The sequence below is a fragment of the Watersipora subatra genome, chromosome 1 (genome assembly GCF_963576615.1).
Source record: "Watersipora subatra chromosome 1, tzWatSuba1.1, whole genome shotgun sequence".
NCBI classification, from domain to species: domain Eukaryota; kingdom Metazoa; phylum Bryozoa; class Gymnolaemata; order Cheilostomatida; family Watersiporidae; genus Watersipora; species Watersipora subatra.
The window spans coordinates 26588792-26612483 of record NC_088708.1 but is presented as its reverse complement, the minus strand read 5'-3'; the positions used below and the strand labels follow the sequence as shown (position 1 = coordinate 26612483).

Genomic DNA, 23692 nt, shown 5'->3' with positions numbered 1-23692 from the left:
ACTGATTGTACTTATCCAAAAATCACTTGACCATCGTGAATCAATTCAAGATGCTTGGTGCGAAGTTCTGCTCCTTTTTAGCTAGGAAGAAAAAGCAAACTATTGAAAATCATCTAGACACGAGAAACAACTTGATTAGCCATAAATAGATTTCCTTCCAGCTTAGAAATGCGAGCCTAGTTCTCCAATAATATTAACTTTAAGGCAGCAACATTGGCAGACTAAAATCAGTGATGTTTTGTTGCTTATCTTACAATGTTTGCAGTAAGCCTAACAACGGATGCCAAATATTTTGGAGCCCAAAAAACTCAAGCTTCATGCTATTTCCCAAGACTACTATTTGGCTGTTACATAACTTTGAGACACAGCATGTAATATTTCAAACAGATTTGCAACAATACAGAAGTTGAAGTAGAGAAATGCTTAGCTCACCAACAATATGTATGTATTAAAAACTAACACTTTGGTCTCATAAAAAATTTAGGAATATGTTTTCACAAATTTTGTAGGTCTCAGATCTCAAATAGCTATCAAAACTCTTGCTAACAAACAATGATATTTTGATTTGCAGGGAAAGTAGGATATATTAAATTAACAAATTCAAATCCAAAATATAAAGTATAAAGCTGACAACTCTTATGGCATAGTTGATGCATTTGGTATAGCAGTCATTGAAGTGGCAAACAAAAGGACCCATGGAGAGGTTTATGAGTAATGAGCATGCGTCTTAGCTAGAAGCTCATCGCAAGACTTTTTGGCATCTCCCAGCAGCATGCCTACAATCACAGTTACAGGCCATCCAGTCAGAGCGTCACAGAGTGTATGCAGTGAACTAACAAGTGTGTTGTTATAGAATGAACAGCTACACCGTATGATTAATGGAATAGTCTGACGATTTATGCAGCTAATGAACGAAAATGTTACGAACACACTGGAGCTTAAAATGGCATACGATACTACAAACAGGCAGCCGCAGTATTCATAAGGTATAAATACATAAATTTTACAGTGATTGAATAGATACCCAGTGACAACTAGCTACTAGTAACTAGTTAGTCATGGAGTACTTGAACCTTGCACACTAAGCACTGACAAAGAGACTTCATAATTGCAAGGCATCTGATAAGTAGTATACAGGACAGAAGTAGTAGGACAGCAGAACAGAGTACATGTGTGCAAACAGTTATATTGTTAGACACTTAAGGAAGGCATTAATGCAGTAAAAAATGCATGTCTCAAAGTTATGATCATAAATAGGCAATTGCACATCGATAATGAGCAGAGGGTGACACAGATAAATGGCACATGAAAGGTGGCCTACAGAATAAAAACAGACTCCCAGCACGACGCATATCAGTAGAATAAACTTCGTGTATTTGTGTTCATGCAAACACAAAGGGTTTAAAAATCTATGGTTTAAGAATTCTAATCTTGAGTATTAAATCACAATCGGATAATAATTATTGTCAACAAACTGTAGGATAACAGGCCCTACAAGGCTCCTTCCTATAGATGCCGTAAAGATACAATAAGAAATCCTTGAGCAAAACATGCATTGTTGAGTTTGAGATGACAACAAACTAGAAATCGCCTCCACAACAAGTGGGTTGACCCTAAAAGTGAGTAGAAAAGCCAGAAGGTTCATACCAGCTATAAAAAAAAGTACAACCACAACCTTGTTCTACTCCGCTGTTCCCATGGCACTCACCATATGTTCTTACATTGGCTCTCTAGTTCCACCGATGCGCACAGATAAAGAAATAAGAGTTAATAATATTATCAGAAATAATCTCATGAGAGCTCACCAGTGTTTTGCTTGAAGAAGATGGGGTTGTCAACTGCAGCGTATCCGACGCCCAAACTTCTCTTCATTACCACCACCTGCACGAGACCGTCAAAAAGCCATGACAACGAACCGAATAGGAGGGTAGGGTTGAATTTATCAACACCATTACTATATACAGTTACAGCCGGTAAGAATGATTTGTAGACAAATGCGGTAAGAGTAACTTTAAACTATTAGAATTTACCTTTGGGCAGATATCTAGCAATCAAGTTCAAACACATAAAATAAATGGGGATGTAGACTCTGTACTAGGCAGTGTTGCAATTTTAAACCTCAATTTCAGTCAAGAGTCGGCATTCAAACACGCTTTGCAAAAATTGTTCAAAATGAAGGTCTAAACATATTGAATGCTTTTGCTTGAATTTTCCCAATTTTTCTTTTTGAAAGGCCACTGCAAATAACAAAACATTGTTTGCTAAAGCGTAATAGCGGATGAAGTAAAGATAGCCAAAACGTTTAATATATGTGAGGGGGTGTATTAAGCCACTCGCTCTTTATTCTCCAGTCTTTGGGTATACTTGTGTAGACCAGTATTAATAACAATACTTCGAAGCAAATATTCATTATGCCATAATTCTTATTCATCCAACACTTGATTGCTTATTTTAATGGTTTATTTACCTGTATATAGTTGTTATTACAATGAAATGATACATATCTATACACCGAAAAAGGGCATTACAATAATTGGATATTTACGAATGAAAAGCATTACGCACTACTGATAATTTGATAGCGCATGATGAATGCTAATAGAAACATGTATACTAAACACAGGATGAGAGGCTCTTGTCGAAATGCAAATGAAACCATTGGGCGAACGCACCTGGCTAGAGTTCCAGACTCGAAGAACAGGCATGCCAGCTATTATGCTGTTAGGGTCCTCCTCGGCAGCAGAGTTAACGGTATCATTAGCTCCAATAACAAGTACCAAATCTGTCTCTGGGAAGTCATCATTGATTTCATCCATCTCCAGCACAATGTCATAGGGCACTCCAGCTTCAGCCAGTAGAACATTCAGTTGGCCAGGCATTCGCCCTGTTGGCAAACATAAATGTCCAAGCTTAATGAGTACCAAAAGCATACACAAAACTGACTCAGATTGACTAGCCAATGCTCTTCTATAACACTTGTTTCAACTGACCAGGAAGAACTCGAGACAAAAATGCGGATAACAAAAACAGCGTGCTCAACCAAAAACACTATTATTCGTTCAATTCAGTCAGCTTACCAGCAACTGGATGAATGCCGAATCGGACATTCTTGCCTTTTTTAGCCAAGAGGCTCACGAGCTCCGCAATAGGGTACTGAGCCTTAGCCACACAGAGACCGTATCCAGGCACGATGATAATGTTTTTGCTCTCTGTCATCATGTCGACCACAGAGTCTGAGGTCAGCTCTACAACAAGACCACCACAGACAGTGTAGACATGTTTCTAATAGAGACAGCCATGCGACAACCTGGAACTGCGAGAGTAATATTTATCACTAGAACCTGCAAAAATTATCTTTTTGGAATAACATAGTGATACTTGATCTGATGAAGAGTTGTGCCACCACCTAACTCTGGATGTACAAAAGTAGGTACTTTACCAAGATGTTACTATGTTTAGCAAATGAACTTATAACCAGCGGTTTTGCAGAAGGCAAAATAATTCCATCATAAAAGGTCGTCAATATTAAGCCTGATCGAGTTGGTTTCTTGCATGCTGCTAGTTTTTACTCCCTACCAAAGGAAAACCACAACATTTAGATAGAAATGTTTTAGTATATCCTAGACAATACCTGTGTGGGTGCCGGTGATTTCCATAGGTTTACCCTTGCCAGTAGAGGAAGTACCGTATCCACCAAAAATCACATTAGGTAAAGATCGGTTCATAGCCTGCAGAATACATGCTCAAAGCAAATGATCGATAAAATATGGATCATGGCAAGGTAACATGGCCAGTTTGATATTTCTTGAAGATGCTAATTAAACTAGTGTATTAACTAGACACAATTATCCACGTTATCATTTGACCCAACGTTAAAGAGGTAAGTGTTGCTGTCAGGCAAAGTAAAACGCAGGTAGAAGCCTGTTGCACACTAGAATCGATAGCGCGATTGTCAATTTAACCTGATTATATTCAAATGAGGGCGTTTAATGTCATATGCCATTATATTCTATTCACTATAATCAATCCAATGGAAGCAATAAATACTAGTCAATACCTGCAGAATCAACATAGACCAATCATTTGCCTAGACTAAACTTTTTGTATTGCTGTGCCTCTATATGTATGTTCTGTATATATTTCCACATGTGAAAACTAAAAGAGGGCGGCATACATAAGAAGCTAAAGTAAAAAGTTAGAATGAGTTGTTTTTTTTTTGAAATACGGAAAAGAAATCTGATTTTTAAGTTAATATTTTATGGGTGAACAGAGAGTAGGCAGAAGGCAAAACTAACAAGTGACTACACATACGTACATTCTAAATAGCCCTGATCAACAGAACTGTGTAAAGAGATGTCATGAATGATGAAATGCTAACACGGTATCTGAAATCTACACTTTTAGCAACAAGAATGCTGACCAAGCAGATTTGATATTCAAGGCCAATTTACGGTAAACCAGTAATATAATCTTGTTGCTTCCATACTAATTTGTTTGACAATCCATACACTTTGTGAGATCTGATTACCTTACTTCGACAATAATCTTAAATTTCTCACTAAACGTATTTGCGAGAGCTTGCTTTCACTGATTCCTAGCAAACATACTCACAATGGTTAATAGTGAACCTTTGAAATAATTACCATAACCTCACGAAGAGTAGTATTTATGCCATGCGAGCTAACCAATCACCTAAGAAGATAAAATGGCCTTCACAGGCTCCAGGCAGTGTGCCAACACTCGAGTACCTCTAATCAAAACACAATGGCTTATCACTATCTTCGAAAAGTTTGGCTGAATTTGCCTTAAGCTAAATAACAATAGCCTACTTACAGTATGTGGCTACACACCAAAATGAAATGGCTTCGTAATAAATGCAAAGTGAGCAGCATAACGTGCAATTGACAATGTCGAAGAACTCCCACTACTATCCACTATAACACAGTTGTTTTATCAGGGAGTAGATTACTAAATAGAATCAGTATTTGCGTAGAAATAGGTTAGAGTTATACTTAAACAATGGAGTTAGGCAATAGTAATCATCATTCACCGGCTATGAAGTAAGTTCTATGAGACTGTTTGGTTTTTTGACGACATCTGCGTTTGACTGCATATAGATCGCCTAGGCGAATAACGTTGACAATTTGCTCAAATCTGCGAGTAGGACTATTCAATCAACCGAAAGACAAGAAGTAAATGTACGTGCTTACTCGCGCACTTAAACTCACCACACACATAATGTAGGAAAGGATGGCACCAGAAGAACCAATCAGAGCTCCGACAACAGTCATGAGGTTGTTATTCATCATGAAACCCTCCGCACAAAGGGCCCAGCCGGAGTACGAGTTGAGTACAGTGATGACAACTGGCATGTCAGCACCTATGCAAATAAAACTTTCAAGATAACAATGTTAAGACAGTCTTGGAATTGCATCTGTTCCATATCAGCCAGAATAAGATGAGACAATCTTACTAAAAGAATTGATTCTTCAAAAACTACTGTCATACAACAAGTTGGAAGATGGAACATGAAATGAGGTTAGATGCCAGGTCAAAAGAGGTGATAGTTGTAGTGTTCAGTAACAGTCATATGAATACTGACCTCCTATAGCAGCAGTCAAGGTGACTCCCAAAGCACTAGATAACCCAGTGGTGGCCCCTAGCATACCCATCATAAATGTTGGGTCAGCAGACATCATATAAGCTGCCATAGCGCCTACATTACCCAGTCCCATACCAGCATTTACCATATTGTGGCCTGGGAGCTTGAAGGGATCAGATTTGGCCAAACCTACAATCGACAGTAGAACAAGAAAAATATTTTTAAGACACAGAGATATTCTCCTCCTCTAGTAGTTTTTGGTGTAAGTTAGCAAGTTTTTGTTATTTGAGGTGAATTCTCAAAATTCGATGCAATGAACGTAGCTGCTCACCAAGTCCTAAACGATACCAGTATACAAAAAGATATTTACTGAAAGAGAAGTGCTAACAGAATTTATGTTCCTCCACCAAATTCCGGTACCCAGGCACCCTGATACCCGAAACAACGATTGTTACCAACGGTCCAGCAAACCTTCATACCATCAACCCATAATGCCAGATCTATCTTATTATCAGATCTAATCTAGTTTGCTATCTTCTTGGCATGTATGCTCGGAGAAAGAAGGGACTGGCTAGTTAGCTCAATTAATATTACAATATAATAAAAATTATATCACTTTTGTTTAACTAAAAACCAAGAAGTTTCTATACCTTGTATCTAGAATTATAATTATTCCATAGTAAGGTTTGATATTATATTTCATGCATAAATACCACAATAATTAAAAGGTTACCTTGAAAAAGAAGTCCCATAAAGGTGAAGGCAAACGGCCTGGAATATGTAATCAGTATATCATAAAATAGCGCAGTAAAATTAACAGCTACACGTATATTGGTCTGATAGAATTTTGGTCTTAGATCCAATCATTGCTGACAAGGCAATGAGCGCACAATACTTCAGCAGGTTTATACATGTTGGAATGTGAACACCTTATTTTAAAAAGCTAGGATTGCTACCTGAAGCACTCCAAATAACATGACTATGAAACCTTTTATAACTTTGACATGCATGCTAATATGGATGTTTTTATGACAAGGGTAAAACACTAGTAGTCAATTAATTGACTCCCTCATTTACTGTGTTCATAACAATAAAGACGCGTTCACACCAGCTGATTTGCAAACTGAGTTTATGTGGCCGATCTCGGAACGATTTTATGGGAGCTATCGGCCAGATTTTTTTCGTTCACACTAGGCAGAGGTTGGATCAAGAGTGTGTAATTTTGCTAATTTTTAATTGCAAGGTCAGATAACTTTAGCTGATATATTTCAACGAGCCTTGCTTTGCATTTTGTTGACGGTATATATGATGTTTCTTGTGGACGTTTTTAGAAAGTTTTCTAATTACTTTGCACTGCCCACTTCATCACTAATAATGGATAACTATAGGAGAACGATCTTTTGCTAACATATATGCTTCAACTAAAATAATAATTGAAGCAGATGTTTTAATTATCATGCTGTTGCTACAATAATTGAACCCGAGTAATAATTCTGCTGATAGTATGCTTCAGGGGTGCTATCAACAGAATTATTACTCCGTTGTAGTGAGTGGAAGCTATGACAAAAACCTGCACTATTTTGAAAACAAATATGGCATTCACTGTAAATGACAATCTGTGACTCGATATGAAAGTGATTTCATTGGCTACTCAAATCGGCCTAAAATCGGCCATCGATCGGGCACTGCTCGATAAAATTTATCTCTGGCCAAAATCTGTCTCGGGCTCATTTGCTCTGTTCACAACATGTGATTCTTGGTCAGTGGAATAATCGGCCAAAGAATTGGCCTCCAATCAGCTGGTGTGAACGAACCTTAACACAGATAACAACTTGAATAGGTACTCTATAAAGGCCAAACATACATCTAGGCTTTCAAACAAGAAAATGTGACATTCCTAGAACTGCGGATAAACCAGCATATGAATAAGAAGCCTGAAGACGGTCACTAACTACTAAGTTGAAAACACTAACCCTGCAGTTTGGCAAAGGCCACCAGGGAGCCGGTGAAGGTCACTCCACCGATGAAGGTACCGAGGAAGAGTGAGGTTTTGATAACATTGGCAGCTGGGTCTGTATCAAAATGGCTGTTTTCAAACAGGAAGTTAGAGAAACAGGTGAGGACAGCAGCGGCTCCAACGAGACTGTGGAAGAGAGCAACCATCTGAGGGAGGTCTGTCACCTCTATTCGCTTAGCCATGATCGTACCAATGAGACCACCTGCAACATTTTATCTGTTGGATACAGTGCTGGTCATTCATAGCATCCTGTAACTATGCTTGACAAGTTGTCATAATTATAAACCTTCGAACTTCAATATTTTTAAGCTTGGCAAAGCCACCTAACAAAATCAAACACTACAACGTTTATGACGGATATATATATATATATATATTAATAAAATAAAAAACCTCAAGTATTTCTTTTCAAAAAGATCTGTGACACATGATCAGCCACAGCCTCTATGCTTCAGCTTTGACCACAGGCTTGCCTTACATTAACTTACCTGCATTTTTGTTAAAAACAAAACAATAGTTGAAAGACAGGCAGACCATGCAATATCAAATTTTTTCTAATTTATTTAAACCGAAAGCCATATAATAGTCTTCTAATATACTTGATCAGTCGAATGATGTTTTATGTAAATATAAACAAACAAAAAATAGACATAATTTACCTGTAAGTCCACTTGTTAGCAACAGTTGATGCCCAAAGGAAAGGAAGTCATATGATCAACCGATAACCCAAAGATCCCAAAAATCTGAAATGAAATGACATCCTTACCCAAACCCATGGTAGCAGCCATTTGTGTGATGAGTTCTGGAGCAGGCTTCAACAAGCCGAGAGTAGCAGCGACTCCAGCACTTACCCCCATAATTCCAAGGGCATTTCCTGTAGACAGATGACCATACAGAAGTGATATAAAATACGTTGTGTCAACTAAAGGCAACAAATAGGAAACCATATGTAACCTGCCAACCAATAACATCTTATGAGATAATTCTGTTTTTAACCACCCTATAGACTATAGAGTAAGGTTCTTGAAAACTTGACATAATGAAAGCAACAAACTTAGCAGAGACTATACCAAAGAGTTCTTGCAATAACATGTATAATAGAGAACCATGTTCATCAATAGTTGATAGCATGTATATGATGTTAGACCAAGATATGATGGCAAACAAGCTTACATACCAACTCTGGCAGTGACCTGTGATGAAAGACCTGTTAAGGCACCGATACAACAGAGAGAGGCACCGAGGTAGGCAGCTTGGTGAACCTCTGGGTAAAGACCAGATTGTGCAGCCAGACCATAAGCGCCAATGAAGGTAAGACCGGGAATTGCATACATTTTGTTGTACTCCGGGGGGTCAGCTGTCAAAATAAATCAGACAATGTGAAACTGCCATAAGGCTATTCTAAAAAAATGTGAAACTGCCAGAAAGCTCTTCTAAAAAATAATAAAAGCTAACCAAATTACAACTTTGCTACTAACATCAACCATTTTTACACGTATAATTACAAGTAATGGAGCCAAATAGATGACGCCAGCATCCAAATATGAAGTAGCTAAACTGGACCACTCTAGTCTTATCATCAATGAGCTCACGTATCTACTACCTGATGCTCCGTGTATGACTATACCCAGCATCTTATAATACAACATTCTCATAGAGATTTAAGAGAAAAGCAAAACTCACTTGGTCGTTTGAACATGTCCAGCATTCTCTGGGTGACTACAAAACCTCCTCCTATGTTGATGCTGGAGATAAAAGCAGCAAGCGTGGCAAGAGTGGTCACTGTATCATTAGGAAAGTAACCTCCACCCATTAGTAGCATACCACCAACAGCCGTGATACCAGATATAGCATTGGTTACAGACATCAGAGGAGAGTGGAGAGCAGGAGAGACTCCCCACACAGTGTGATAGCCTGGAACATAAAACGATACACTGGTTGTTGGATTGTTCAAGACTACACAACACTAATAAATAACCACAACAACAAAAGCCCCATTTGGAAAACAAGAAACAATATTTTTACAATTCATTAAAAGGACATTGAACAAGGCACGTATAATTGTTGACAGACCGACAACCATCCTTTTATTCAAAACACCTTCCTTGTAAAAGACGATTTGGATTTTTCAGTGCGTGTGTACGACCAACTAGCTGTTTGGTTTTGTATTGTCAATTTAATAACATCTGTTTCTTGCATTCCATGCTAATTATTACTAAATACTAGCCAAGTAATGAGTTCTTTTAACATTAAAAAGGAGGTGTTCTGTTAACGTACCAAAATTATTCAGATGCTTCTTGCTTTAGAATCAAATCTACTGTGCTAGCAGCAAATGGAGAAAGTAAATATATGCTGCTACTGCAATATTCTGAAGCCTTTCAAAAGCCAGCTAATATTGCAACTAACCAGCTAATCAATATTTATTGAAACAATTTTGAACTTGGTTGCAATAAATATTGATAAGTGTATTATATTTATTATATATATATTACATATATATAATAAATATATATATTTAACATATATATTATTTATTAAATATATATAATAAATATAATATTATAAGTATAATATAATAATATAAGTATTATATTTATTATATATATATTACATATATATAATAAATATATATATTTAACATATATATTATTTATTAAATATATATAATAAATATAATATATATATATTATTATATTTATTACATATATATATTCAATAATATTAATAAATATTCAATAAATATTAATAAGCTGGTTGACCTAAAACAAGAAAGAAGCTTCAATTTTAAACCAACCATGATACAAGAATTTTATTGACTATTGTGCAGACAACGATAAAACCTTTATCAAAGCATTTGACACATGGAAGATATTCCGGATATTGTTTCAGCATATAAATCCAGATATTGTTTCAGCATAACTCTATCCACTAAAGAGCTGCTACTCGTTAAAGATCATGAAATACTTTGCTAAAGAGTATCACATTGCAAGAACCCAAACATTCACCTCAGTACTTCATGTCTGTTTAACTGTTACTCACTCACCAGCGATTCCGGCCAAAGAGAATGTAGATAACATCTGAGCGAAGGCGTTATTAGGAGCCGCAATACCGAGGCCGACAAGTCCAACAAGTCCTGAAGTGTAGAGTGCCGACTCCCTTGCATATTTGGCAAAATAGTTGGGTTCCGGTGGAGGAAGTTTCTCTACAGGAGCAGCTGCCGCAGGAGTTGCTGATGTCTGTACAACGCTGGCCGGAGGAGGCCACATGAGCTGCCCCTGTAGTTTATAGTTTAATCGTAAAGCCTGTATTGCTTTTAAAGAAATCATTTGAGACCAATGACGAGCAATATTTTGCTTGAAAAGGTTTAAATTAAACTGGAAGACACTCAAGTAATGGTGGGAGTAGCTGCATATATGCAAATACATGTTCAGTTTTACAACAATCTTGAATGCAGGCAATGCTCATGGGCTACCATGAAAAATTGTGTTCAAATTGAAAGTTCAACGTTTAGTGCAAAGTTACATCGAATCTTGGCAGATAAGCAGCTAATGCCCTCAGCCATTCACTAGCAGGCTTATGTTTGAGCGAAGAAGTGCACCTCCTTATGATCCTAATGAGCAGTATTTCCTCAAATGAGCTCATCAACAAGAGTCACAAACAGCTATAGCTCATTATATATCATACATTAAATGCACTAGTACGAGAGATCAGTATATGAGAGTGATCAGTATGTGCATAATTAATTCGTGAAGTGGTAAAGCAGCCGAGTGGTGTAGTGGCTAGAGCGCCAGACTGTAATTTGGAATACCCGAGTTAATTTGCGTGTGAGGCAACTTTTTCCTAACTCTTTTAGCGTGGCTACGGACAGACACTGTCTTATTATAGTAAGGATTAAACAAATCATGCATTATATATCATTTATAAACTTATAAACTCATATAAACTGATCTTTTAATCTTACTTGATTAGCGTCACACTGAAAACATAATATGGCGCTTCACAAAAGACAGCTATGTATGATGAGACTTGAACTGTTGGCATTCACCTCAGGATACGAGCACTCTACCGACCCAGCTAATCGAAACACCTTCCAGATTTGTAAAATAAACTTTACTGTAATAATAGCGCTGTGTCGTAATGTCAAACAATTCTCGAGCAAAAGAAGAGTTATACGAGCAGCTTAGTTAATGTGAAAAAGCAGGCCCACTTCAAGCAATATCCAAGCGAGTATTGAAAAAAAAAAGTTCTAACCAAATCTTAGAACTTTGGTTTTTTCACATAGATGCGCCCTTATCTATCTGATTAGACACACAAAATGACACATGACACAAAAAGGACAATTGCCCTCAATTAATGCATTAATGGATTGTTGCCATGAAAACGGTGTAGCAATTTGCGTTTAAAATGAAAACAATCTCAAGCAAAGCCGGGCTTGCTGCTAGTACATTATACAGTGGAACATCTACATAGCAAATTAATTCATTCTGAAAGCCTTTTCATAAGCAACAACTTTCGTAATTGTTTCTTATGAAAAGTATTTTACCATATAAATGCCCTAATTCCGTTTCCAGCCCCACAAAACTCGGACAAGATGTTTGTATAAATTATAAATACATGTATTGGTTAAAATCTATAACAAATACATGTTATAATTATATCATTATATAACAACGTAATAAAAAGGAAAGTACACATAAAAAGACAAACAGAGAAATAATAAATAAAAACCAAAAAAGGTATGTTTGCTTTCTTTGGGGTTGGCCGTCTACATGAGGCTAAGTGAAGAACGCAAGGACGACGGTCAGCGTAGGTGGATGTTGTATTGTTGCCTTGTTTTGGTCAAAATAAATATTTTACGAGTGCGCAAGTGAAAAATTTATTTACATCAACATGAACTGAAAAACTGCATTTATACAAAAAAACACCGAAATTGACTTGCTGGAAAATAAAGTTGTCCCATCCTTTATGTGACATATGATAACTCCAAATTATTCAACAAACAACAATTAAACTTGTTTTTTACTGCCTCGCTAACAAATGTAACGGAGTCAGACGCATTGTACCTCTTACCAACGGGAAGTAACACGTGAAAGGCCTTTAATATGTACAAAATATTTTCCAAGTCAAAGCAAAATTGCTACCAATAGAAGTTTCATAACTTGAAAATTTCATATGTAGTCTTTCGTATATAAAGGTTCCACTGTATATCATACATTCTATATCATACATTATACATCATACGTTACATATCATACATACACAATTATTGGGAGCTCTGTCGGCAAAATCATAATACCAACCTGATGAAGAATAATGCTGCCTCTCACTACTTCATCCTCTAAGTTGATGTTGAAATGCTCCTTTTCTCCCATAGACAAGAGGAACTTGGAGATGTTATTTCCATAAAGTGTGCTGGCCTGAGTGGGGAGACGACTTGGCAAATCTGTATAGCCTGATAAGTACACATAATATGGGCATTGTTAATTTCAATTTTTTTTAGCCATTTAATGAACAAGTGAAACTACCTTTACTTGTAAGCTGTTCAAGAGTGAAAATTTTATGCAAGATATTCAGTGTGTAAATATATAAGTCACATGAATCGATACAGAAAGGGAACTCTAATAGATATAAATGCCATTAATGCTATTTTTTTAAACGAAATGTATGAAAAAAATTATGTAGCATACCTATTCTTTTAATGAAAAGGGCAGTCGAGTACCTAGTGCAGCATTGCTACTGATGTACTGAATTCTTTTTGATAGACCATAAAGACAAACTTGAGAAAAGTGGATCCAGAGATAACATTGAGAACTAGAGAACAAAATGATTTAAAAAAACCCTGATATGCACCTGGTCAATTCAATTCCAAACATTTTATGATTATCAAAAATCTGACAATTTTGTACATTACAGGGTCACACATCTAAATTAATCCTATAAAACTAATGGCCACATTATCTGACAATATGACTAGCAGCTAGATATAGGACATCTACATAAATACATTGTTGTCAACACAAATTGACCATCACAAAAGGAAATTACAAAATTTGATTTAGAGTCAAATTTAATTCAAAATTTCAAAGAGTCGATTCACAAAATTTACACTTTGTGCACAGTAAATGAGACATTAAGGCATGTATATTGTTATTCAAAATACTAATTAGAAGAATGCGGGGTCGGTGTCTGAGGAATGGTTCCATTAGAATAGCAAGGAATCATCCCTCATAGAAATGCAATTAAAATCTTTGATATTATGATGTTTTTCTTATACAATAATAATACCTTGAGATACGAGTGAGATACGAAACAAATTTGAGATACGAGCATATGGTACGGATCCTGATGAGGCCGCTAGGCGGCAGAGTATGCGAGAGGTCGCTTATGAGAATAGCATCGCTCAGTCTTTTTTGTTGGATCAAAAATGATTCAAATAGGCCCGTTAAAAATGAAGGTGAAAGCGAGTTTAAAAGCGAGGTAAAAAGAGCCAAGCCGAATGAAAGAAATAAAAAAACGGAATCATAATTAGAATTAGGTTTAGTGTAAGTTGAAACTTATTTTTAAATGTATGAATAGTAAATTAAAATCATTTAAGTTAAATTCAAAGTTTATATTAAGTTAGGTAATGTCATAAGAGTGTAGCGTAGCGAACACGTTGCCATCAAGTCTCTCTCTGACTCCGCCATTAGACGCTACTGTCTGTTGTGAAGGTAGGAACTTGATACAGTAATGTACATAATGTCGCATTTTAATGTCACATTACATAGTCATTTGGTATGTTGTGAGCATTGGTAGCGAATCGGAACAATTAAAAGTGTTTTGTTATTGCAATATCCTGTTTTTAGGTGTTGTTTTTCAGTGGGTGGTAACAGATTAATCTGCGTTTAGTTATTTTGTCGAGGAAAATTTATTTGAGATACGAGTGAATCGACATACGAGTCCGGTCCCAAAACGCATTAAGCTTATATCTCAAGGTATTACTTGTTGAAATGTTAGGCCTGCCTAGTCTTGTCAACCTTGTAACACTTTATAGACTAGTTTAATCTAAGAATGTTAAATTAATTAGCTGGTGAGCCGAGCTTCAATCCCATGCAATGTAAAAACCAGGATGGCAGTTAGCAAAAGATCATTCATGCTGTTTATTAAAGGTTGACTTGCAACAAAATTCACATTACAGTTATTTGATATGAAAAGATTCACCATGTCTTACTCTGTTGTGTTGTAGGTGCAGAATATGTGGAAAGGTGATTACAAGCTCTTAAAAGCTCAAAAACGAACAGAAAATCGCAGCCACTTGAGACCGCCGTAGTTTGGATTCTTTTTCCAAAACGGCTCAAATGTGACATAGTTGAACACGATGGCTTCTGTTTACACTTTCATGCAACCTTATTCGTCGAAATATTTTCACAAATATACTTCACAAATTCAATAAAACCATGTCTATTGTTCTTACGCGTCTATTTTATTGTCATCGTAATGCTGTCACTTTTAGCAGTGATATCCTATAACTTACCGTAAAAATTCGTTTAATTTTTTAGCCTTAGCTTGAAGGAGTACAATCATTGTCTGATAATCATGACAAACCTGTTGGTCACTTGTGATAATCAAAAAGTGCTACAGAAATTATTTGCGAAGTATTGGGTCACATGATCAGATTACGACTTGCCGATTAGATCAAACCGAAACAAAACTGTAAAGTAGCGAGCATCTATATTTGATACAGGGTCTTCGGTAAAACCCGAAGTGTTTGTCATAAACTAGTGCTACGATAAGTTTTATATTGAGCTTTTTATTGGCCTTTCAATTCACGTGAGAACATCACGTGACAAGACAATAACCAAATTTCATGGCTACGTCATCGAAATAAAGAGATTCCAATCTACAGCGGCTTTTCGTTTTTGAGCTTTTTAGAGCTTTTAATCACATTTCCACATATTTGGCATCTACAACACAACAGAGTAAGACATGGTGAATTTTTTGATACCAAATAACTGTAATGTGAATTTTGTTGCAAGTCAACCTTTAATAAACAGCATGAATGATCTTTTGCTAACTGCCATCCTGGTTTTTACATTGCATGGGATTGAAGCTCGGCTCACCAGCTAATTAATTCGTCAAATTAACTGACAACCAAGCAATGTTGGTTCAAGACCTATTAATACTTTCTGTCCCAGATGAAATTAACCACAATTTAATTTAGTGTTTTTGATAGACGATTATTACTAGAATATCATTAAAAGTTCAGGTAGCACGCTTTTTGACAAGTACAAACAGGTCATTGGTCTCATTGTATGTACGCGCTTCTTACGATGAAAGTCTCATAGTTTATCTTGCTGTTGAAAAATGAATGGGATATATAAATATATATATATACAGTCAAACATGGATAACTCGCCCACGGATAGCTCGAACACATGGTTAACTCGAACGGTTTTTTTGGTCCATTCCCACGTAATAATAAATTGCTATAGATAACTCGAACTCAACACTGTTAACTCGAACTCAACACTGTTAACTCGACCTCAACACGGTTAACTCGAACTCAACACTGTTAACTCGAACTGTTTTTTGCCCAACGGCTACCGAAACGGTTGTTATCGCTTTAGAAAATCGCTTTATTCCAAGCCATAGAGGTAAACCTCAACTTTTCGTAACTCATAAGCGTCGTTATTACCACCATCAACAAAATATTTTTGACAACGAATTTTCTAAAGGTTTGGTGAAATTTGATTTATACCAAACATCCGCTTAGCGATCGCCCTTCGGAAGCGAGGTAAAGTGAGGTAATCTTTGCATAAACTTCAAGAAAAATCGGCAAAATTGATCGTGGGTAAAACGCTCAAAAGAAAAAGATGTCTTTTCTTTTGAGCATTTTAACAACGATCACGTTTTGCCAATGTCAATCTAAAAAACGTCCTGGCAATAACATCACCTCAAACAACAAACCAATCTCAAGTGATAGAAAAATCTCTATACTTTTTCATAAAAACGTTTTAAACCTTACATTAGAAGCATTTAATTTGAAACAAGCCATTTGTGCTTTTGATTTATATTATAGTTTGTATATGTCCATGTATCTACTAATAAATAAGTAAATACATGGACTTGTGACAGTGCTCTGATAACTTGAACGCTCTGATAATTCGAACACTTTCGCTCGGTCCCGTGAAGTTCGAGTTATCCACGTTTGACTGTATATGTGGTGGATAATGAGAGGGTTAAGTAAGCCTGCCTATATGGGTAACATCATGCACTTTGACTAATTCTCCTGGTACAGTTGTCTCCACATTTCCCCCGGCTTCAGCTGCCAGATCAACAATAACTGATCCAGGTTTCATAGATTTCACCATTTCCTCGGTAATAAGCTACAATATATATATGTAATATTGTATCTGCTCATAAATTTTATTATAAATTATGTTTTACATAACAGCAATGAGAGTTACTTTTAAACAAAAGAATATTTGTCATACAATATTCGCATTGCAGACTTGTATTTTTTTTAGACTAGCTAGTTATAATCATACAAACATTTCCAAATAACTTGCGTACAGAAAGACCAGTGCCCAAAGTGTTGTAAAACTAAAGAAAGCAATGTAACAAATCTTCAATTTATTCGGTAATATGGATAAGCACTCAAAGTGAAAAAAGTGAAATAGCGTTGGTTTTTTTATTTAACACACGCATTAGATCTAACTAGTGTATATTCCGTGAGTCGGTTTGAGTAAAATATGTAGCCTATAACCAAAATATCTGGTTTACTGTGTTGCTATGCCTGAAAACAACAGTCCAGACAAGCCAGCTGGCTCATATTTCCAATGGTAAAGAAGATGTTGCAAGTAAATCTTGCCGCTAACACTATGCTTGTGAATAACTTTGACTTCTGTAGCTTTTGATAAATGGCAAGCTAGTTCAAAACTTTCCATTTAGCGAATGTGATTGTTAAACCTAAAAGGCTCATATGGCAATAGACCGCTTTTTCCATTAGTTTGAACTATTGTCAAAGCTATGCTGACCTTGTTCCCTCACTCAATCTAATGCACGGCACACAAGATCAATCAGGTCGCACAAGATGAAGCGTGCGACCTGATTGAGCAGCAAGGGTTCACTGTTGAGCTAGCAGATGCAAGTACCTTGGGAGCTGGTTTGCCAGGAATAAGGGCAGTTGTGATGATGATGTCACACTCCTTGGCCTGCTTTGCAAAGAGGGCCATCTCTGCTGCAATAAACTCTGGAGACATCTGCTTCGCATAGCCTCCAGTTCCTTCACCCGATTCCTGCAGTAGGCAAACCATATTTATATATGTACCGTACTTTTCGGAATTTTAGCCGCTACTTGTTTCTGACGATTTGAGCCGTGCGGCTTATATAAGGATGCGGCTATTCTATGGCTTTTTCTTTCACCGCTAGGGCGCATTAACCGGAATCTCTGGTTAATGCGCCTCTAGCGGTGAAAGAAAATACGAAACAATGCCTAACGGTACTGTTTCGTTAGGCACTAGGTTAAAAAGCGTCAGTTAATACGAAACAGTGCTGTTAGGCACTGTTCCGTTTTAAACAGCAAAGTTGCTGCCGTGTTAAAAAGCACCATCCTGAGATCTGCGGCCTATACAAAAGTGCGGCCTATGTATTGTTTTATTATCGTTTTTGGAAAATTAAGCAGATGTGGCTTATATAGGGGTGTGGTTTATAGTCCGAAAAGTACGGTATATTAAAAAGCAGTGACAAGGCTATACAATGTACTTCAATGTACATAAATTGTTTACGGTGAGTTTGAAAGGCTTGCTTTGATTCGCCACAAAATCATGATTGGCACTGGTGGTGGATAGACAACTAAAAAAGCATTGGAATGTGGCCTCCTAAAATCATCTGTCAGAGAATGATATTAGTTGCCATCAGTTAGCATTGAAACTCTTCAGAAATCATTATCAACTCCATAGAGGGGTCTTACCATGTTTTCTGACGATTTTGACGACCCGACAGCGATAATTAAAAAGTGACAGACAAGACGACCATTTATCATTGTAGGTCACGTTCACGAGGTGACGATTGTTTAAGTAGGATTACTAAAAGTAACGAATTTTTCGTTGGTTTAAGTTCTGACCGAAATCACGACTAAATAATAAATAACGGTTGCGTTATTGTTGGTTAGCGAGCACGATTATCGCAACTTTTAAAAATTTATGTAGTCCGAAGCGCATAACGCGACATGCAATAAAAATATTACGGCAATTAACAATAGTAAATACGATGCAACTGACTTGATTGCGCTAAAGATAGCAACTCTTCCTACCATAAAACTTTTGCTGATAAAAAGGAAACTGTTATTATTAAAAAAGAAACGATTTGTAGCCATAGTGTCCAAACAATAAATACCAACAATAGCGCAATCTAAGCAGTAGCAATTTTGTAGCCCTAAAACCTAAGACGCCTGTCACTTTTCGTGGAGTAATCAGCAACGCTTCCAAACATCACTCATAAGTTTGTGAAGGTCGCTGGTTGAGCCATGCTTTTGATTAGCAGAAGTTCAAGCTGAGCAAGTTTCCAGTTTTCAACACAACCCAGTGCCACCAGAATGGATATTTGTATTAAAATAACGAATGTGAAGAAAGAGGTTGCTTTGGTTACCAACTTGAAAAAGGTGATGACAGTGATTTTAAAAGTGACTATTCTGACGACAGCTTTGTGTGGTAGGACCCCCCAATAGAGTACTAGCTATCCACTTTACAAAAAAGACTTAACATTGCTCAATTACATCAATCAATGTGGCAGATAGCATAGTTCTGCAATATTAATACAATCGTAAATTAACAGACAATCCAAACATCGGATTGTCTGTTAAAAATATGTAATGATCTCGCTGAGATCATTACACTTTTTTACTTTCACGTTGAAAAAATTTGAACATTCTCACCTCAATATTCACTTGCAAGAATTCGGCACCAAGCGATTCAATTTGCTCCTTTACTGATGGTCGAACGTCAAAACCTCGAACGACAGCACCCATGCTCTTGGCGGTACCGATGGCTGCGAGCCCAGCTACACCACCACCGATTACAAGCACCTTTGCAGGAGGCACCTTTCCAGCAGCAGTTATCTGGCCTAGCATACGATAACATTATATATATATAAAACTTTTATAACATTATTGTATAGGTGTAAAACATTCAAAACATTTCATTATCATTTTATAACTGAAATATATCCCAATGAGAACAATTGGTCCCCGGTTATTTATTAAATGTGACATATTAGCAAAAATAGCACACGAAATGAATTTGAGCATTAATAGCTGGAAAATGACAACTGCCAGCAAAAAGTACATTTAATTGCAGATAATGCATGGTGATATCAAAGAACGGGGATTGGCTTTAAAACAGCAAATATAGTAAACGTTTGGCCTACATTTGTCTTCAAGAATTTTCATGGCTGAGATTATAGCTCCACAATGTAAACTTACCAGTGAAAAACCTTCCAAAATGGTTGGCAGCTTCAACAACAGCTTTGTATCCGGCAATGTTTGCCATTGAACTGAGTGCATCAAAAACTTGGGCTCTGCTCACTCTTGGAATAGCATCCATAGCAAACACCGTCAGCTCCTTCTTGGCAAGATCATCAATGAGTGCCTTGTTCTGAGCTGGGTACAAGAAGCTAATCAGGTTTGTCCTATTTTGGAGGAGACTGAGTTCGTCGCTGGCGGGTGCTCGCACCTTCAGCACAATGTCAGAACCAAATGCTTTTTCTCTGCTTACTAGAGAGGCACCACTAGCAGCAAACTCTTCATTTAAAAATTTAGCATCTAGTCCAGCATTTTCCTCAACAGCAACATTGAAACCCTTCTTGGTAAGCGCAGCAGTTGCAGCAGGAGATAAGGCGATTCTTTTTTCATTTTTAAAAATCTCCCGTGGAACACCAACAGTTAGCTTGTTGTAAGGAATGCCAGGTATGGCTTCGGCAGCTTGTTCAGCGCTGCTGCAGTATCTTCGACATGCCTTGCCTAGTCGGTTGTTGAGGTTCTTCAGAGAAGTGCTAGAAGTTTTAATCAGGTGAAGCTTTAAAGACATCTTCCTAGCTCTAAAACATACCCATAGCTTAATAAAAACCAGTCCATATGTTGTATTTTTTGTATACTCACTTATGGAAGGGCTTTATTTACTTGAAAAAACTGAAACAGTAATTTAGGCAATCACAGAGCAGAAATATTTGCATACATGTACATATTTACCAATTGCTTGCATGTGACAATACATTTTGCATACCCAACATACTAACCTACCCCCACCTACCCAACACATTTTACTTCAGGAGTTGATAAGCAAAAGATTAACACACGCTTCTTTTGGTAGATAAAAATTAAAAAATGTAAACTTTGTCGAATTTTTTACACTGGCACAGACAGAATCGATGTGCATTTTATTGACCAAGTGAATGCCATACCTGTACCATTGAAATCACCTTTTGCTTTGAAATCACACATTTAGGAAGTTACAAGGATATTATGGAATATATGTTATGCAAAAACATGTTTTACAAAAACTCTACATGATGCCAAAAATCCAATTTTGTATGCCTCCCTAAAAAGGCTTCAAAAAATCAAATGTGGGACTTCTAAGGTTTAGTAACAATGATCTGCTCACCTTTACTATGGTCGTGAAACAATGTGAAAACTTTTTTACTAACTTCATTGATCATAGTGGAACTGCATACTATTAAAGGTTTACTTGCAACAAAATTCACATTACGGTTATTTGGTATCAAAAGGTTCACCATGTCTTATTCTGCTGCGTTGTAGGTGCAAAATATGTGAGAATGTGATTACAAGCTTTCAAAAGCTAAAAAACGAACAGTTAATCGCAGCCATCACGAAAACGCCATAGTTTGGAATCTCTTTATTTCGATGACGGACTCAAACATTGTGGTTATTGTTAATAAAAGGCTCAATATAAAACGTCTCGTAGCACTAGTTTATGACAAACACTTCGGGTTCAACCGGAAACCCCTTATCAAATATAGATGCTCGCTACTTTACTGTTTCACTTCAGTTTAGTCTAATCATCCAGTCGTAATCTGATCATACTTCCTGCCAAATGGCGCAAACAATTTCTGCAACATTTTTCGATCATCACAGGTGACCAACAGGCTCGTCATGTTTATTAAAGGATGATAAGGTTAAATAATTAAACGAATTTTTACAGTAGGTTTTGAGCTATCAGTGCTCAAAGTGACAGCATTACAATGATGATAAAAAAGACGCGCAAGGACAATAGACATGGTTTTATTGAATGCGTGAAGTATATTTGTGAAAATATTTTGACGAATGAGGTTGCATGAAAGTGTAAACAGAAGCCATCATGTTCAACTATGTCTCATTTGAGCCGTTTTGGAAAGGGATTCCAATCTACGACGTTTTCGTGATGGCTGCGATTAACTGTTCGTTTTTGAGCTTTTAAGAGCTTGTAATCACATTTTCATATATTTTGCACCTACAACACAGCTGAGTAAGACATGGTGAATTTTTTGATACCAAATAGCTGTAATGTGAATTTTGTTGCAAGTCAATCTTTAAAAAAAGAGAAACGTACTCTTTGAAAACACTTCTAGCATGGCACAGCGAAGTGACTTCAAAGATTATACATGTATATAGATATTGTATAAATTTTTAGCTATTATTTAATACCCTTGGCAATAGTTGTTTGCATTAGGTGTTATGCGGTCGAAAAAAGGTACGCTTCGCATAGAAATTTTCTCGAGGTAATACTTAAGATATATTGAGATGAATCGATAGAATCAGATATGCAAAATGTGACTTGATTTCCCTCCTATATGACAGCGCTTCTAAACTACAGTTTATTTCACATTTGATGTACGTATTTATACTTTAGCCAGGCTAGAAAGGGCAAAAACAGACAACGAACTAAAAAAATAACTTTTTAGGTTGCAAGGCATAGATGACTGCTGTGTATTGCTCTGAAGCAGCTACCCTCATTATCTATCAATATTTTTGGTAAGTTGCAGGACTGAAAACAGGAGAGGAATATCACATGATACAGTAAAAACAGACCACTCCTACAATTTTTGATATGCTGAAGCTTCAATAAATAAATAAATGAAGTTTGTATTATACACATATTACAAATAAATACCATTTCAAATAAATTTCATAAAAAATGAATTTTAAACACAAACTAAAATTAGTACTAAACGTAGACAGGGTAAAGTCTGCTACAAAAATTTTATTGAAGGTGTCGAGTGATATCCAACTATGATATAATGAGCCTCTCACTGCCCTAAGTGGTGCAACCTAAGTACTTGAGCTTTTCAAGTCAATTAAAGAAGTAAATGTGCGTGTAGTATGAAAAGTAACCCGTGAGATTTGGCAAGGGTGATTAGTGGTTTTTGGAACGTGCGATGAATTGCGGTATAGAAAAATGGGCTAATACATATATTGGAAAATTTTTATTACTGCTGTATCTTTATAAGAACGCAATTTTCACTATATCCATTAGGACTATCCATTGTAATAACTCAACTACAAACTTCTTAGCAAACCAATCTGGTAACAAGACAAATGTTAATAAAACAGAAGTTGAGTCACCTTTTGTAGAAAACTTAAAGTAGTGACATTCTTCTTCACAAACAGCTGCAAGACTATTTGGATGAGTAGGAGGTGAATATAAGCACAAATCGAATCGCGAATTAGTTACTGCTACTAGCACCACCTCAAGCAGGTAACCGACTGCAGACCGGCAACAGAAAATTAGCAGCGTTCCTGATTTATGTTGTATCATCAGATTAAGGAGATTATGGGGAGCGTGCCGTATTAAATACAAAATCCTAAACTATCTAATAGCGCCGAATCGTCCCAGACGTGGTCTTTGTAGTTAGTTCTTTGGGCCGAGACGAATAAATAGGGGTAGGTATAGTAATTCTTTTATAACTAAATGTGTTGTCAGCTGTATTATTACAATATTTTTTGTGTATTTAACTTTGAACGTGTATATGTTATATAAATAATTTAAATGTCAATTTATTAAATAAAAAACCAAGTTTTATTGATTGATTCATCTTACTTA

The 23692-nt window shown here is 36.5% G+C and overlaps 2 protein-coding genes across 4 annotated transcripts in view; one reads left to right on the top strand and one right to left on the bottom strand.

The window, feature by feature from the left end:
* Nucleotides 1-23692, top strand: part of LOC137406529 (syntaxin-7-like) — a 383065-nt gene that overhangs the window by 130746 nt on the left and 228627 nt on the right. The window lies entirely within an intron of this gene.
* On the bottom strand, nucleotides 353-23352 carry LOC137394901 (NAD(P) transhydrogenase, mitochondrial-like). The gene is made up of 18 exons (XM_068081684.1): nucleotides 23215-23352; nucleotides 20080-20693; nucleotides 19534-19721; nucleotides 17753-17896; nucleotides 16852-16984; nucleotides 12920-13071; nucleotides 10663-10894; nucleotides 9303-9533; nucleotides 8797-8976; nucleotides 8386-8493; nucleotides 7576-7821; nucleotides 5603-5791; nucleotides 5229-5380; nucleotides 3632-3728; nucleotides 3078-3245; nucleotides 2673-2884; nucleotides 1806-1881; nucleotides 353-776 (listed from the first exon to the last, which is right to left on the bottom strand). Exons 2-18 carry the CDS (start codon nucleotides 20681-20683, stop codon nucleotides 706-708), a joined length of 3183 nt encoding a protein of 1060 aa, XP_067937785.1. The 5' UTR covers nucleotides 20684-20693; nucleotides 23215-23352; the 3' UTR covers nucleotides 353-705.